This window comes from Oncorhynchus clarkii, unplaced genomic scaffold (genome assembly GCF_045791955.1).
Source record: "Oncorhynchus clarkii lewisi isolate Uvic-CL-2024 unplaced genomic scaffold, UVic_Ocla_1.0 unplaced_contig_14020_pilon_pilon, whole genome shotgun sequence".
Taxonomy (NCBI): Eukaryota; Metazoa; Chordata; class Actinopteri; order Salmoniformes; family Salmonidae; genus Oncorhynchus; species Oncorhynchus clarkii.
This window is the reverse complement of record NW_027258029.1, coordinates 66,448-82,500: the sequence shown is the minus strand read 5'-3', so window position 1 is coordinate 82,500 and position 16,053 is coordinate 66,448. Positions and strand designations below refer to the sequence as shown.

General features: G+C 49.6%; 1 protein-coding gene across 5 annotated transcripts in view; it reads left to right on the top strand.

Annotated features, from left to right (window-relative positions):
* Positions 1-11,055, top strand: part of LOC139394581 (zinc finger CCHC domain-containing protein 7-like) — a 120,706-nt gene extending 109,651 nt beyond the window's left edge. For all 5 annotated transcript variants that reach the window (XM_071142682.1, XM_071142684.1, XM_071142683.1 and 2 more), the window contains 4 exons: positions 4,972-5,067; positions 5,322-5,439; positions 7,948-8,196; positions 10,667-11,055. In XM_071142682.1, the coding sequence (XP_070998783.1) occupies positions 4,972-5,067; positions 5,322-5,439; positions 7,948-8,196; positions 10,667-11,055 (852 nt within the window). The remainder of the gene's footprint in view (positions 1-4,971; positions 5,068-5,321; positions 5,440-7,947; positions 8,197-10,666) is intronic.
* The last annotated feature ends 4,998 nt before the right edge of the window (positions 11,056-16,053 follow it).

Below are 16,053 nucleotides of genomic sequence, written 5' to 3'. Positions count from 1 at the left end.
ATCTATATACTCACTTCTCCTGTACCCTGGTAAACATCTATATACTCACTTCTCCTGTACCCTGTACAACATCTATATACTCACTTCTCCTGTACCCTGTACAACATCTATATACTCACTTCTCCTGTACCCTGTACAACATCTATATACTCACTTCTCCTGTACCCTGTACAACATCTATATACTCACTTCTCCTGTACCCTGGTAAACATCTATATACTCACTTCTCCTGTACCCTGGTAAACATCTATATACTCACTTCTCCTGTACCCTGGTAAACATCTATATACTCACTTCTCCTGTACCCTGTACAACATCTATATACTCACTTCTCCTGTACCCTGTACAACATCTATATACTCACTTCTCCTGTACCCTGTACAACATCTATATACTCACTTCTCCTGTACCCTGTACAACATCTATATACTCACTTCTCCTGTACCCTGGTAAACATCTATATACTCACTTCTCCTGTACCCTGTACAACATCTATATACTCACTTCTCCTGTACCCTGTACAACATCTATATACTCACTTCTCCTGTACCCTGTACAACATCTATATACTCACTTCTCCTGTACCCTGGTAAACATCTATATACTCACTTCTCCTGTACCCTGTACAACATCTATATACTCACTTCTCCTGTACAACATCTATATACTCACTTCTCCTGTACCCTGTACAACATCTATATACTCACTTCTCCTGTACCCTGTACAACATCTATATACTCACTTCTCCTGTACCCTGTACAACATCTATATACTCACTTCTCCTGTACCCTGTACAACATCTATATACTCACTTCTCCTGTACCCTGTACAACATCTATATACTCACTTCTCCTGTACCCTGTACAACATCTATATACTCACTTCTCCTGTACCCTGTACAACATCTATATACTCACTTCTCCTGTACCCTGTACAACATCTATATACTCACTTCTCCTGTACCCTGTACAACATCTATATACTCACTTCTCCTGTACCCTGTACAACATCTATATACTCACTTCTCCTGTACCCTGTACAACATCTATATACTCACTTCTCCTGTACCCTGTACAACATCTATATACTCACTTCTCCTGTACCCTGTACAACATCTATATACTCACTTCTCCTGTACCCTGGTAAACATCTATATACTCACTTCTCCTGTACCCTGTACAACATCTATATACTCACTTCTCCTGTACCCTGTTGTCTCAGAGCGATGCTGAAATAGTTGACCACGCTTGTCTCAGAGCAGTGTTGAAACTGTGATGAAATAGTTGACCACGCTTGTCTCAGAGCGGTGCTGAAATAGTTGACCACGCTGGTCTCACAGCAGTGCTGAAATAGTTGACCACGCTTGTCTCAGAGCAGTGCTGAAATAGTTGACCACGCTTGTCTCAGAGCAGTGCTGAAATAGTTGACCACACTTGTCTCAGAGCAGTGCTGAAATAGTTGACCACGCTGGTCTCAGAGCGATGCTGAAATAGTTGACCACACTTGTCTCAGAGCGATGCTGAAATAGTTTACCACGCTTGTCTCAGAGCGGTGCTGAAACTGTGATGAAATAGTTGACCACACTTGTCTCAGAGCGATGCTGAAATAGTTGACCACGCTTGTCTCAGAGCAGTGTGAAATAGTTGACCACGCTTGTCTCAGAGCAGTGTGAAATAGTTGACCACACTGGTCTCAGAGCGATGCTGAAATAGTTGACCACGCTTGTCTCAGAGCAGTGTGAAATAGTTGACCACGCTGGTCTCAGAGCAGTGTGAAATAGTTGACCACGATTGTCTCAGAGCAGTGTGAAATAGTTGACCACGCTTGTCTCAGAGCGATGCTGAAATAGTTGACCACGCTTGTCTCAGAGCAGTGTGAAATAGTTGACCACACTGGTCTCAGAGCGATGCTGAAATAGTTGACCACGCTTGTCTCAGAGCAGTGTGAAATAGTTGACCACGCTGGTCTCAGAGCAGTGTGAAATAGTTGACCACGATTGTCTCAGAGCAGTGTGAAATAGTTGACCACGCTTGTCTCAGAGCGATGCTGAAATAGTTGACCACGCTTGTCTCAGAGCAGTGTGAAATAGTTGACCACGCTGGTCTCAGAGCAGTGTGAAATAGTTGACCACGCTTGTCTCAGAGCAGTGTGAAATAGTTGACCACACTTGTCTCAGAGCGGTGCTGAAATAGTTGACCACGCTTGTCTCAGAGCAGTGTGAAATAGTTGACCACGCTTGTCTCAGAGCGATGCTGAAATAGTTGACCACGCTTCAGGCTTCAAATGTATTATAACGTTTGGATGACTTTGGGGAGTTTCGGTTAACAACAATTTGATGTGTTTCCATTTTTGCGTTAGCTAACTTTATTCCAATGTTTTCATCATTCGGTGATATTTATTCCCGCTTGTCATTATCTATGGGGGGGCATTCAGTTGTGGTTTAGAAAACAGTTAATGTGGCGAGGCTCTGAAGAGACGTGCCTCGCCAAGTGACCGCCAGGAGGCCGGAGGTAACGGCCGCTGCCTAGCAACGAGTTGTAGAGCGTAAGTGTGTGCCGATGCCGCCTCAGCTTCACGGATACATTTTCATACTAAACCGCGGGCAGAACTTTACCGCCATCATGACATGGTTGGTTGGGGGGTGGGAAATAAAAAGTTGAGGCTTAGTCGCCGGAAATACCTTTTCATATAGAAAGGAAAGTCTGCAAAAAAAAGTTGTCTGGAAAAAACAAAAGGTGTATTTCAGTCCATCTCTCTCCCCCCCCCCCCCCCCCCCCCCCCAGACTAAGTCAAGTCCTGTATCTCTCCCCCCCAGACTAAGTCAGGTCCTGTATCTCTCCTCTCCCCCTCAGACTAAGTCAGGTCCTGTATCTCTCCTCTCTCCCCTCCCAGACTAAGTCAGGTCCTGTATCTCTCTCGCCCCCCTCCCAGACTAAGTCAGGTGCTGCATCTCTCCTCTCCCCCCCAGACTAAGTCAGGTCCTGTATCTCTCCCCCCCCAGACTAAGTCAGGTCCTGTATCTCTCCCCCCCCAGACTAAGTCAGGTCCTGTATCTCTCCCCCCCCAGACTAAGTCAGGTCCTGTATCTCTCCCCCCACCCAGACTAAGTCAGGTCCTGTATCTCTCCCCCCAGACTAAGTCAGGTCTTGTATCTCTCCCCCCAGACTAAGTCAGGTCCTGTATCTCTCCCCTCCCAAACTAAGTCAGGCCCTGTATCTCTCCCTCCCAGACTAAGTCAGGTCCTGTATCTCTCCCCCCACCCAGACTAAGTCAGGTCCTGTATCTCTCCCCCCACCCAGACTAAGTCAGGTCCTGTATCTCTCCCCCCAGACTAAGTCAGGTCCTGTATCTCTCCCCCCAGACTAAGTCAGGTCCTGTATCTCTCCCCCCAGACTAAGTCAGGTCCTGTATCTCTCCCCTCCAGACTAAGTCAGGTCCTGTATCTCCCCCCAGACTAAGTCAGGTCCTGTATCTCCCCCCAGACTAAGTCAGGTCCTGTATCTCCCCCCAGACTAAGTCAGGTCCTGTATCTCCCCCCAGACTAAGTCAGGTCCTGTATCTCCCCTCCAGACTAAGTCAGGTCCTGTATCTCCCCCCAGACTAAGTCAGGTTCTGTATCTCCCCCCAGACTAAGTCAGGTCCTGTATCTCCCCCCAGACTAAGTCAGGTCCTGTATCTCCCCCCTCCAGACTAAGTCAGGTCCTGTATCTCTCCCCTCCAGACTAAGTCAGGTCCTGTATCTCTCCCCCCAGACTAAGTCAGGTCCTGTATCTCCCCTCCAGACTAAGTCAGGTCCTGTATCTCTCCCCTCCAGACTAAGTCAGGTCCTGTATCTCTCTCCCCTCCAGACTAAGTCAGGTCCTGTATCTCTCTCCCCCCAGACTAAGTCAGGTTCTGTATCTCTCCCCTCCAGACTAAGTCAGGTCCTGTATCTCCCCCCCAGACTAAGTCAGGTCCTGTATCTCCCCCCCAGACTAAGTCAGGTCCTGTATCTCTCCCCCCAGACTAAGTCAGGTCCTGTATCTCTCTCCCCCCAGACTAAGTCAGGTCCTGTATCTCTCTCCCCCCCCCAGACTAAGTCAAGTCCTGTATCTCTCCCCCCAGACTAAGTCAGGTTCTGTATCTCTCCCCCCAGACTAAGTCAGGTCCTGTATCTCTCCCCCCAGACTAAGTCAGGTCCTGTATCTCTCCCCTCCAGACTAAGTCAGGTCCTGTATCTCCCCCCAGACTAAGTCAGGTCCTGTATCTCCCCCCAGACTAAGTCAGGTCCTGTATCTCCCCCCAGACTAAGTCAGGTCCTGTATCTCCCCCCAGACTAAGTCAGGTCCTGTATCTCCCCTCCAGACTAAGTCAGGTCCTGTATCTCCCCCCAGACTAAGTCAGGTCCTGTATCTCCCCCCAGACTAAGTCAGGTCCTGTATCTCCCCCCAGACTAAGTCAGGTCCTGTATCTCCCCCCTCCAGACTAAGTCAGGTCCTGTATCTCTCCCCTCCAGACTAAGTCAGGTCCTGTATCTCTCCCCTCAGACTAAGTCAGGTCCTGTATCTCCCCTCCAGACTAAGTCAGGTCCTGTATCTCTCTCCCCTCCAGACTAAGTCAGGTCCTGTATCTCTCTCCCCCCAGACTAAGTCAGGTTCTGTATCTCTCCCCTCCAGACTAAGTCAGGTCCTGTATCTCCCCCCAGACTAAGTCAGGTCCTGTATCTCTCCCCCAGACTAAGTCAGGTCCTGTATCTCTCTCCCCCCAGACTAAGTCAGGTCCTGTATCTCTCCCCCCCAGACTAAGTCAGGTCCTGTATCTCTCTCCCCCCCCAGACTAAGTCAGGTCCTGTATCTCTCTCCCCCCAGACTAAGTCAGGTTCTGTATCTCTCCCCCCAGACTAAGTCAGGTCCTGTATCTCTCCCCCCAGACTAAGTCAGGTCCTGTATCTCTCCCCCCAGACTAAGTCAGGTTCTGTATCTCTCCCCCCAGACTAAGTCAGGTCCTGTACTGGTGGTAAAAGGAGAGGACAACGCCAGGACCAACCCCTGCTGTTATAACTGTTCTCTCAGGGGACATTTTGGATTTGTGAGTATCTGTCCGCTCTGTCCCCTATCCCCTAGACAGTGCACTACCCATAGGGCCTCTGGTCAAAAGTAGTGCACTATGTAGGGAATAGGGGGCCATTTTGGGAAGTACTCCCTGATTCATCTCTCTACAATACTGTCTGAACTGGCCTGGATATTAACTGTGTGTGTGTGTGTCACTGTGTGTGTGTGTGTCACTGTGTGTGTGTGTGTGTCTCTCTGTGTGTGTGTGTGTGTGTGTGTGTGTGTGTGTAGGACTGCTCAGTGAGGAGGATGTTTGCGGGTTTCCCCCCCAACTCTCCCTTCATCAACCAATATGACTCTCGCCTCTCGATCCGCAACCGAGATTACCGAGCTCAGCTCAGAGTTCAAGGTACACACACACACACACACACACACACACACACACACACACACACACACACACACACACACACACACACACACACACACACACACACACACACACACACCACACCCACACACCAACACACACACACACACACACACACACACACACACACACACACACACACACACACACACACATCAACACACACACACACATCAACACACACACACACACACACACACATCAACACACACACACACACACACACACACATCAACACACACACACACACACACACACACACACACACACCTCAATACACACACACACACACCTCAATACACACACACACACACCTCAATATACACACACACACACTTCAATACACACACACACACACTTCAATACACACACACACCTCAATACACACACACACACACAGAGACACACATACACACACAGAGACACACACACACCTCAATACACACACACACACACCTCAAAACACACACACACACCTCAGTACACACACACACACACACACACCTCAACACACACACACACCTCAACACACACACCTCAATACACATACCTCAATACACACACACACCTCAATACACACACACACACCTCAATACACTTAAACTCAGTACAGACACCTCATTACACACTAAACTCAGTACAGACACCTCATTACACACTAAACTCAGTACAGACACCTCATTACACACTAAACTCAGCACAGACACCTCATTACACACTAAACTCAGCACACACACCTCATTACACACTAAACTCAGTACAGACACCTCATTACACACTAAACTCAGCACAGACACCTCATTACACACTAAACTCAGCACAGACACCTCATTACACACTAAACTCAGCACAGACACCTCATTACACACTAAACTCAGCACAGAGACCTCATTACACACTAAACTCAGCACAGACACCTCATTACACACTAAACTCAGCACAGACACCTCATTACACACTAAACTCAGCACAGACACCTCATTACACACTAAACTCAGCACAGACACCTCATTACACACTAAACTCAGTACAGACACCTCATTACACACTAAACTCAGTACAGACACCTCATTACACACTAAACTCAGTACAGACACCTCATTACACACTAAACTCAGCACAGACACCTCATTACACACTAAACTCAGCACAGACACCTCATTACACACTAAACTCAGCACAGGCACCTCATTACACACTAAACTCAGCACAGACACCTCATTACACACTAAACTCAGCACAGACACCTCATTACACACTAAACTCAGTACAGACACCTCATTACACACTAAACTCAGTACAGACACCTCATTACACACTAAACTCAGCACAGACACCTCATTACACACTAAACTCAGTACAGACACCTTATTACACACTAAACTCAGTACAGACACCTCATTACACACTAAACTCAGCACAGACAGATAGAGGGGTAATTGTTGACTAATGTGGTGATGGGAAGATTTACAAGATACAGTGAATTAATCACCACCCCTCCCTCTTTCCCCCTCCCTCTCTCTCTCTCCCTCTCACCACCCCTCCCTCTTTCCCCCTCCCTCTCTCTCTCTCCCTCTTTCCCCCTCCCTCCATCTCTCTCTCTCTCTCTCCATCCCCTCTCTCTCATCCCTCTATCCCCCCCTCTCTCTCTCTCTCTCTCTCTCCATCCCTCTCTCTCTCTCCATCCCTCCATCCCCCTCTCTCTCTCCATCCCTCCATCTCTCCATCTCTCCATCCCTCTCTCTCCATCCCTCTCTCTCCCTCCATCTCTCCATCCCTCTCTCTCTCCATCCCTCTCTCCATCCCTCTCTCTCTCTCCATCCCTCCATATCTCTCTCTCCATCCCCCTCTCTCTCTCCATCCCTCCATCTCTCCATCCCTCTCTCTCTCTCTCCCTCCATCTCTCTCCATCCCTCCGTCTCTCTCTCTCTCTCTCCATCCCTCCATCTCTCTCCATCCCTCTCTCTCTCCATCCCTCCATCTCTCTCTCTCCATCCCTCCATCTCTCTCTCTCCATCCCTCCATCTCTCTCTCTCTCCATCCCTCCATCTCTCTCTATCTCTCCCTCCACCTCTCTCTCCATCCCTCCATCTCTCTCTCTCTCTCCATCCCTCTCTCTCTCCATCCCTCCATCTCTCTCTCTCTCCATCCCTCCATCTCTCTCTCTCTCCATCCCTCCATCTCTCTCTCTCTCCATCCCTCCATCTCTCTCTCTCCATCCCTCCATCTCTCTCTCTCCATCCCTCCATCTCTCTCTCTCTCTCCATCCCTCCATCTCTCTCTCTCTCCATCCCTCCATCTCTCTCCCTCCATCTCTCTCTCTCCATCCCTCCATCTCTCTCTCTCTCCATCCCTCCATCTCTCTCTCTCTCCATCCCTCCATCTCTCTCTCTCTCCATCCCTCCATATCTCTCCCTCCATCTCTCTCTCCATCCCTCCATCTATCTCTCTCTCTCTCTCTCCATCCCTCCATCTCTCTCTCTGTAGAGTTGAAGGATGCAGGCCTGTTTCCGTGTCAGGTCTCACCAGACCGTGACGCCAGAGACGATCCGCCGGGCAAACGCCAGAGAACCGACTCTAACCCGAGCTACAGGCCGTACCAGAACTACCCCCCTAAAACCTACCATAGTGCTACTCCTGACCGTACCCACATCAGGTTCAGCGGTGGCCAGGAGAAACCCTGGACTCCTAAACACAAACTAAAGGAGAGCAGAGAGGGGAAGGGCTTCACTCCAGGTATCATCTTCTAGTTGTATTCATGTGGACCGTAATGGGATTTTAGTCTGCTCTGGGATCTGTTAGTCTGCTCTAGGATCTATTAGTCTGCTCTAGGATATGTTAGTCTGCTCTGGGATCTGTTAGTCTGCTCTGGGATCTGTTAGTCTGCTCTAGGATCTGTTAGTCTGCTCTGGGATCTGTTAGTCTGCCCTGGGATCTGTTAGTCTGCTCTGGGATCTGTTAGTCTGCTCTGGGATCTGTTAGTCTGCTCTGGGATCTGTTAGTCTGCTCTGGGATCTGTTAGTCTGCTCTGGGATCTGTTAGTCTGCTCTGGGATCTGTTAGTCTGCTCTGGGATCTGTTAGTCTGCTCTGGGATCTGTTAGTCTGCTCTAGGATCTGTTAGTCTGCTCTAGGATCTGTTAGTCTGCTCTGGGATCTGTTAGTCTGCTCTGGGATCTGTTAGTCTGCTCTGGGATCTGTTAGTCTGCTCTGGGATCTGTTAGTCTGCTCTGGGATCTGTTAGTCTGCTCTGGGATCTGTTAGTCTGCTCTGGGATCTGTTAGTCTGCTCTGGGATCTGTTAGTCTGCTCTGGGATCTGTTAGTCTGCTCTGGGATCTGTTAGTCTGCTCTGGGATCTGTTAGTCTGCTCTGGGATCTGTTAGTCTGCTCTGGGATCTGTTAGTCTGCTCTAGGATCTGTTAGTCTGCTCTAGGATCTGTTAGTCTGCTCTGGGATCTGTTAGTCTGCTCTGGGATCTGTTAGTCTGCTCTGGGATCTGTTAGTCTGCTCTGGGATCTGTTTGATTTGCTATCGGCTGCTTTAATCAGACCTCTCCTCGCCTCCTACCCCTTTCTCCTCTACCCTCCACCATTTATTTCCTCCCTTCCTCTCCCCCTCTCCTCCCCATCTCTCCTTCCTCCCTTCCTCTCCCCCTCTCCTCCCCACCTCTCCTTCCCTCCTCCCCACCTCTCCTTCCCTCCTCCCCACCTCTCCTTCCCTCCTCCCCACCTCTCCTTCCCTCCTCCCCACCTCTCCTTCCCTCCTCCCCACCTCTCCTTCCCTCCTCCCCACCTCTCCTTCTCTCCTTTTCTTTCCTTCCCTCCTCCCCACCTCTCCTTCCCTCCTCCCCACCTCTCCTTCCCTCCTCCCCACCTCTCCTTCCCTCCTCCCCACCTCTCCTTCCCTCCTCCCCACCTCTCCTTCCCTCCTCCCCACCTCTCCTTCCCTCCTCCCCACCTCTCCTTCCCTATTCCCCACCTCTCCTTCCCTCCTCCCCACCTCTCCTTCTCTCCTCCCCACCTCTCCTTCCCTCCTCCCCACCTCTCCTTCCCTCCTCCCCACCTCTCCTTCCCTCCTCCCCACCTCTCCTTCCCTCCTCCCCACCTCTCCTTCCCTCCTCCCCACCTCTCCTTCCCTCCTCCCCACCTCTCCTTCCCTCCTCCCCATCTCTCCTTCCCTCCTCCCCACCTCTCCTTCCCTCCTCCCCACCTCTCCTTCCCTCCTCCCCACCTCTCCTTCCCTCCTCCCCACCTCTCCTTCCCTCCTCCCCACCTCTCCTTCCCTCCTCCCCACCTCTCCTTCCCTCCTCCCCACCTCTCCTTCCCTCCTCCCCACCTCTCCTTCCCTCCTCCCCACCTCTCCTTCCCTCCTCCCCACCTCTCCTTCCCTCCTCCCCACCTCTCCTTCCCTCCTCCCCACCTCTCCCCCTCTCCTCCCCATCTCTCCTTCCCTCCTCCCCACCTCTCCTTCCCTCCTCCCCACCTCTCCTTCCCTCCTCCCCACCTCTCCCCCTCTCCTCCCCATCTCTCCTTCCCTCCTCCCCATCTCTCCTTCCCTCCTCCCCACCTCTCCCCCTCTCCTCCCCATCTCTCCTTCCCTCCTCCCCACCTCTCCTTCCCTCCTCCCCACCTCTCCTTCCCTCCTCCCCACCTCTCCTTCCCTCCTCCCCACCTCTCCTTCCCTCCTCCCCACCTCTCCTTCCCTCCTCCCCACCTCTCCTTCCCTCCTCCCCACCTCTCCTTCCCTCCTCCCCACCTCTCCTTCCCTCCTCCCCACCTCTCCTTCCCTCCTCCCCACCTCTCCTTCCCTCCTCCCCACCTCTCCTTCTCTCCTCCCCACCTCTCCTTCCCTCCTCCCCACCTCTCCTTCCCTCCTCCCCACCTCTCCTTCCCTCCTCCCCACCTCTCCTTCCCTCCTCCCCACCTCTCCTTCCCTCCTCCCCACCTCTCCTTCCCTCCTCCCCACCTCTCCTTCCCTCCTCCCCACCTCTCCTTCCCTCCTCCCCACCTCTCCTCCCCACCTCTCCTTCCCTCCTCCCCACCTCTCCTCCCCACCTCTCCTTCTCTCCTTCCCTCCTCCCCACCTCTCCTCCCCATCTCTCCTTCTCTCCTTTTCTTTCCTTCCCTCCTCCCCATCTCTCCTTCTCTCCTCCCCTCCTCCCCACCTCTCCTCTTTTCCCCTCCTCGCCACCTCTCCCTAACCCACAGCTTCAGCCACGCCCAAATCCAACATGGCTGACAGGAACCAGCCGGGGAGTCAGGAAAGGCAGAAGAAGAAACAACGGAAACTGGCCAAAAACAAAATGGCCGCAGCCGCAGACGAGTCTCTTGACTTCCCCCGAGGACAAGGCCCCTCCACCAAGAGGAAGAAGAAGGGGCCCAAGGGCCCTCCCCCCTCGGCCGGAGCCCCTCCTACCTTCCATCCCAAGGGCCCCGCCTCCCACACCCCCGACCGTCTGTTTGGGGCGGCGAAGAAGGGAGCGAGTAAGAAGAAGAAGAGAGAGAACGGGAGAGACAGGAAGGCCGCTAAGGAGGAGAAGTTGTTCCCCACGGACGAAAACCTGTTCCTCATCAAACAGAGGAAACCTAGGAGATAACATGGGGGGGTGTTCCTCATCAGAGGATACCTAGGAGATAACATGGGGGGAGGGGTCCTCATCAGAGGATACCTAGGAGATAACATGGGGGGTGTTCCTCATCAGAGGATACCTAGGAGATAACATGGGGGGGGGGGGTTGTTCCTCATCAGAGGATACCTAGGAGATAACATGGGGGGGTGTTCCTCATCAGAGGATACCTAGGAGATAACATGGGGGGGGTTCCTCATCAGAGTAATCCTAGGAGATAACATGGGGGGGGGGGGTTGTTCCTCATCAGAGGATACCTAGGAGATAACATGGGGGGGGGTTCCTCATCAGAGTAATCCTAGGAGATAACATGGGGGGGGGGGGTTGTTCCTCATCAGAGGATACCTAGGAGATAACATGGGGGGGGGGGGTCCTCATCAGAGGATACCTAGGAGATAACATGGGGGGGGGGTTGTTCCTCATCAGAGGATACCTAGGAGATAACATGGGGGGGGGTTCCTCATCAGAGTAATCCTAGGAGATAACATGGGGGGGGGGTTGTTCCTCATCAGAGGATACCTAGGAGATAACATGGGGGGGGGGGTCCTCATCAGAGGATACCTAGGAGATAACATGGGGGGGGGGGGTTGTTCCTCATCAGAGGATACCTAGGAGATAACATGGGGGGGGGGTTGTTCCTCATCAGAGTAATCCTAGGAGATAACATGGGGGGGGGGGTCCTCATCAGAGGATACCTAGGAGATAACATGGGGGGGGGGTTGTTCCTCATCAGAGGATACCTAGGAGATAACATGGGGGGGGGGGGGTTGTTCCTCATCAGAGGAATCCTAGGAGATAACATGGGGGGGGGGGGGGGGGGGGTCCTCAACAGAGGAATCCTAGGAGATGGGGGGGGGGGGGTAGAGTGCATATGTCATACATTTTGGCAAAGCTTTCATGTTCAGTACAAATGTTTGTGTAAGCGAGGGAGAGTGTGTGTGTGTGTGTGTGTGAGAGAGAGAGAGAGAGAGAGTGTGTGTGTGTGAGAGAGAATTAGTGTGTGTGTGTGAGAGGGAGAATTAGTGTGTGTGTGTTGGGGGGGTAACTATTTGAAGGACTCATTCTGTTTTATTAAAGGAGAGGTTTCACCGTTCTAGAGACGACATCCTGTTAATCTATTAAAGGAGAGGTTTCAGAGACCTGTTATCACCGTTCTACATCCTGTCAATCTATTAAAGGAGAGGTTTCAGAGACCTGTTATCACCGTTCTACATCCTGTCAATCTATTAAAGGAGAGGTTTCTGTCAATCTATTAAAGGAGAGGTTTCAGAGACCTGTTATCACCGTTCTACATCCTGTTAATCTATTAAAGGAGAGGTTTCTGTCAATCTATTAAAGGAGAGGTTTCAGAGACCTGTTTTCACCGTTCTACATCCTGTTAATCTATTAAAGGAGAGGTTTCAGAGACCTGTTATCACCGTTCTACATCCTGTCAATCTATTAAAGGAGAGGTTTCAGAGACCTGTTATCACCGTTCTACATCCTGTCAATCTATTAAAGGAGAGGTTTCAGAGACCTGTTATCACCGTTCTACATCCTGTCAATCTATTAAAGGAGAGGTTTCAGAGACTTGTTATCACCGTTCTACATCCTGTCAATCTATTAAAGGAGAGGTTTCTGTCAATCTATTAAAGGAGAGGTTTCAGAGACCTGTTATCACGTTCTACATCCTGTTAATCTATTAAAGGAGAGGTTTCTGTCAATCTATTAAAGGAGAGGTTTCAGAGACCTGTTTTCACCGTTCTACATCCTGTTAATCTATTAAAGGAGAGGTTTCAGAGACCTGTTATCACCGTTCTACATCCTGTTAATCTATTAAAGGAGAGGTTTCAGAGACCTGTTATCACCGTTCTACATCCTGTCAATCTATTAAAGGAGAGGTTTCAGAGACCTGTTATCACCGTTCTACATCCTGTTAATCTATTAAAGGAGAGGTTTCAGATACCTGTTAACACCGTTCTACATCTTGTCAATCTATTAAAGGAGAGGTTTCAGAGACCTGTTATCACCGTTCTACATCCTGTCAATAAGTTCCCCTTCTACAGTATTTACAGTTGAAGCCAGTTCCCCTTCTACAGTATTTACAGTTGAAGTCAGTTCCCCTTCTACAGTATTTACAGTTGAAGTCAGTTCCCCTTCTACAGTATTTACAGTTGAAGTCAGTTCCCCTTCTACAGTATTTACAGTTGAAGCCAGTTCCCCTTCTACAGTAGTTACAGTTGAAGTCAGTTCCCCTTCTACAGTATTTACAGTTGAAGCCAGTTCCCCTTCTACCGTATTTACAGTTGAAGTCAGTTCCCCTTCTACAGTATTTACAGTTGAAGTCAGTTCCCCTTCTACAGTATTTACAGTTGAAGCCAGTTCCCCTTCTACAGTAGTTACAGTTGAAGTCAGTTCCCCTTCTACAGTATTTACAGTTGAAGCCAGTTCCCCTTCTACCGTATTTACAGTTATAGCCAGTTCCCCTTCTACAGTAGTTACAGTTGAAGTCAGTTCCCCTTCTACAGTATTTACAGTTGAAGTCAGTTCCCCTTCTACAGTATTTACAGTTGAAGTCAGTTCCTCTTCTACAGTATTTACAGTTGAAGTCAGTTCCCCTTCTACTGTATTTACAGTTGAAGTCAGTTCCCCTTCTACTGTATTTACAGTTGAAGTCAGTTCCCCTTCTACAGTATTTACAGTTGAAGTCAGTTCCCCTTCTACAGTATTTACAGTTGAAGCCAGTTCCCCTTCTACAGTATTTACAGTTGAAGTCAGTTCCCCTTCTACAGTATTTACAGTTGAAGTCAGTTCCCCTTCTACAGTATTTACAGTTGAAGTTGTAAGACATAACTGACCCTCCTAGAAGGTACAACATACCACAGCACCCACTATACTGACCCTCCTAGAAGGTACAACATACCACAGCACCCACTATACTGACCCTCCTAGAAGGTACAACTTACCACAGCACCCACTATACTGACCATCCAGACCCTCCTAGAAGGTACAACATACCACAGCACCCACTATACTGACCATCCACTATACTGACCCTCCTAGAAGGTACAACTTACCACAGCACCCACTATACTGACCATCCAGACCCTCCTAGAAGGTACAACTTACCACAGCACCCACTATACTGACCATCCAGACCCTCCTAGAAGGTACAACTTACCACAGCACCCACTATACTGACCATCCAGACCCTCCTAGAAGGTACAACTTACCACAGCACCCACTATACTGACCCTCCTAGAAGGTACAACATACCACAGCACCCACTATACTGACCATCCACTATACTGACCCTCCTAGAAGGTACAACTTACCACAGCATCCACTATACTGACCCTCCTAGAAGGTACAACTTACCACAGCACCCACTATACTGACCCTCCTAGAAGGTACAACATACCACAGCACCCACTATACTGACCATCCAGACCCTCCTAGAAGGTACAACATACCACAGCACCCACTATACTGACCATCCTGACCCTCCTAGAAGGTACAACATACCACAGCACCCACTATACTGACCCTCCTAGAAGATACAACATACCACAGCACCCACTATACTGACCCTCCTAGAAGGTACAACATACCACAGCACCCACTATACTGACCATCCTGACCCTCCTAGAAGGTACAATTTACCACAGCACCCACTATACTGACCATCCAGACCCTCCTAGAAGGTACAACTTACCACAGCACCCAACATAACTGACCATCCACTATACTGACCCTCCTAGAAGGTACAACTTACCACAGCACCCAACATAACTGACCATCCACTATACTGACCCTCCTAGAAGGTACAACTTACCACAGCACCCACTATACTGACCCTCCTAGAAGGTACAACATACCACAGCACCCACTATACTGACCATCCACTATACTGACCCTCCTAGAAGGTACAACATACCACAGCACCCACTATACTGACCATCCACTATACTGACCCTCCTAGAAGGTACACCATACCACAGCACCCACTATACTGACCATCCTGACCCTCCTAGAAGGTACAACATACCACAGCACCCACTATACTGACCATCCTGACCCTCCTAGAAGGTACAACATACCACAGCACCCACTATACTGACCATCCACTATACTGACCCTCCTAGAAGGTACAACATACCACAGCACCCACTATACTGACCATCCAGACCCTCCTAGAAGGTACAACATACCACAGCACCCACTATACTGACCCTCCTAGAAGGTACAACATACCAAAGCACCCACTATACTGACCCTCCTAGAAGGTACAACATACCACAGCACCCACTATACTGACCCTTCTAGAAGGTACAACATACCACAGCACCCACTATACTGACCATCCAGACCCTCCTAGAAGGTACAACTTACCACAGTACAGGGTTCTGACAGATGGTTGTGGCAAAAACACAGCCAAGAAACACCCACATCAAACCACGCCACCCAGCCACACCCCCAAGACAACTGAACTTTGACTTCTGTCGTGGTCGCCAGCATTTCTTGGGGAGCGTGACCAAAAAACGGGTTTCCACTAGTTACCACAGCCACAAAGTAAGATTTGGATTTATCGTACAAATTCATGAAAACTTTGCTTTTTGGTCTTAATTTAAGGTTAGGCATAAGGTTAGTAGTGTGGTTAAGTTTAAAATATAACAGACAGACATTGCGTTCGAGAATTAACAAGAACCTAAAAGACAAAACAAAATAAAAACAGGAATTAATTATGACAGAATATAGAGAATGAGACAATGACACTTAATTCAGAAAATAATTTGTTATAATATTGGACCTTAGACGAGCGTTTCTTATTATTTAGCAACTTCAGAGACTCGATTAAAAAAACATAAAGTCTATAAAAAAACCACTAAAAAACAGAGAGGTTGACGTTACTTTTTCTCTCCATACGACAGGAAAAAAACCGTGTGACGCAAGCGGAAGTGCAAGCCCCGTCCAGTCCATTGACCAATT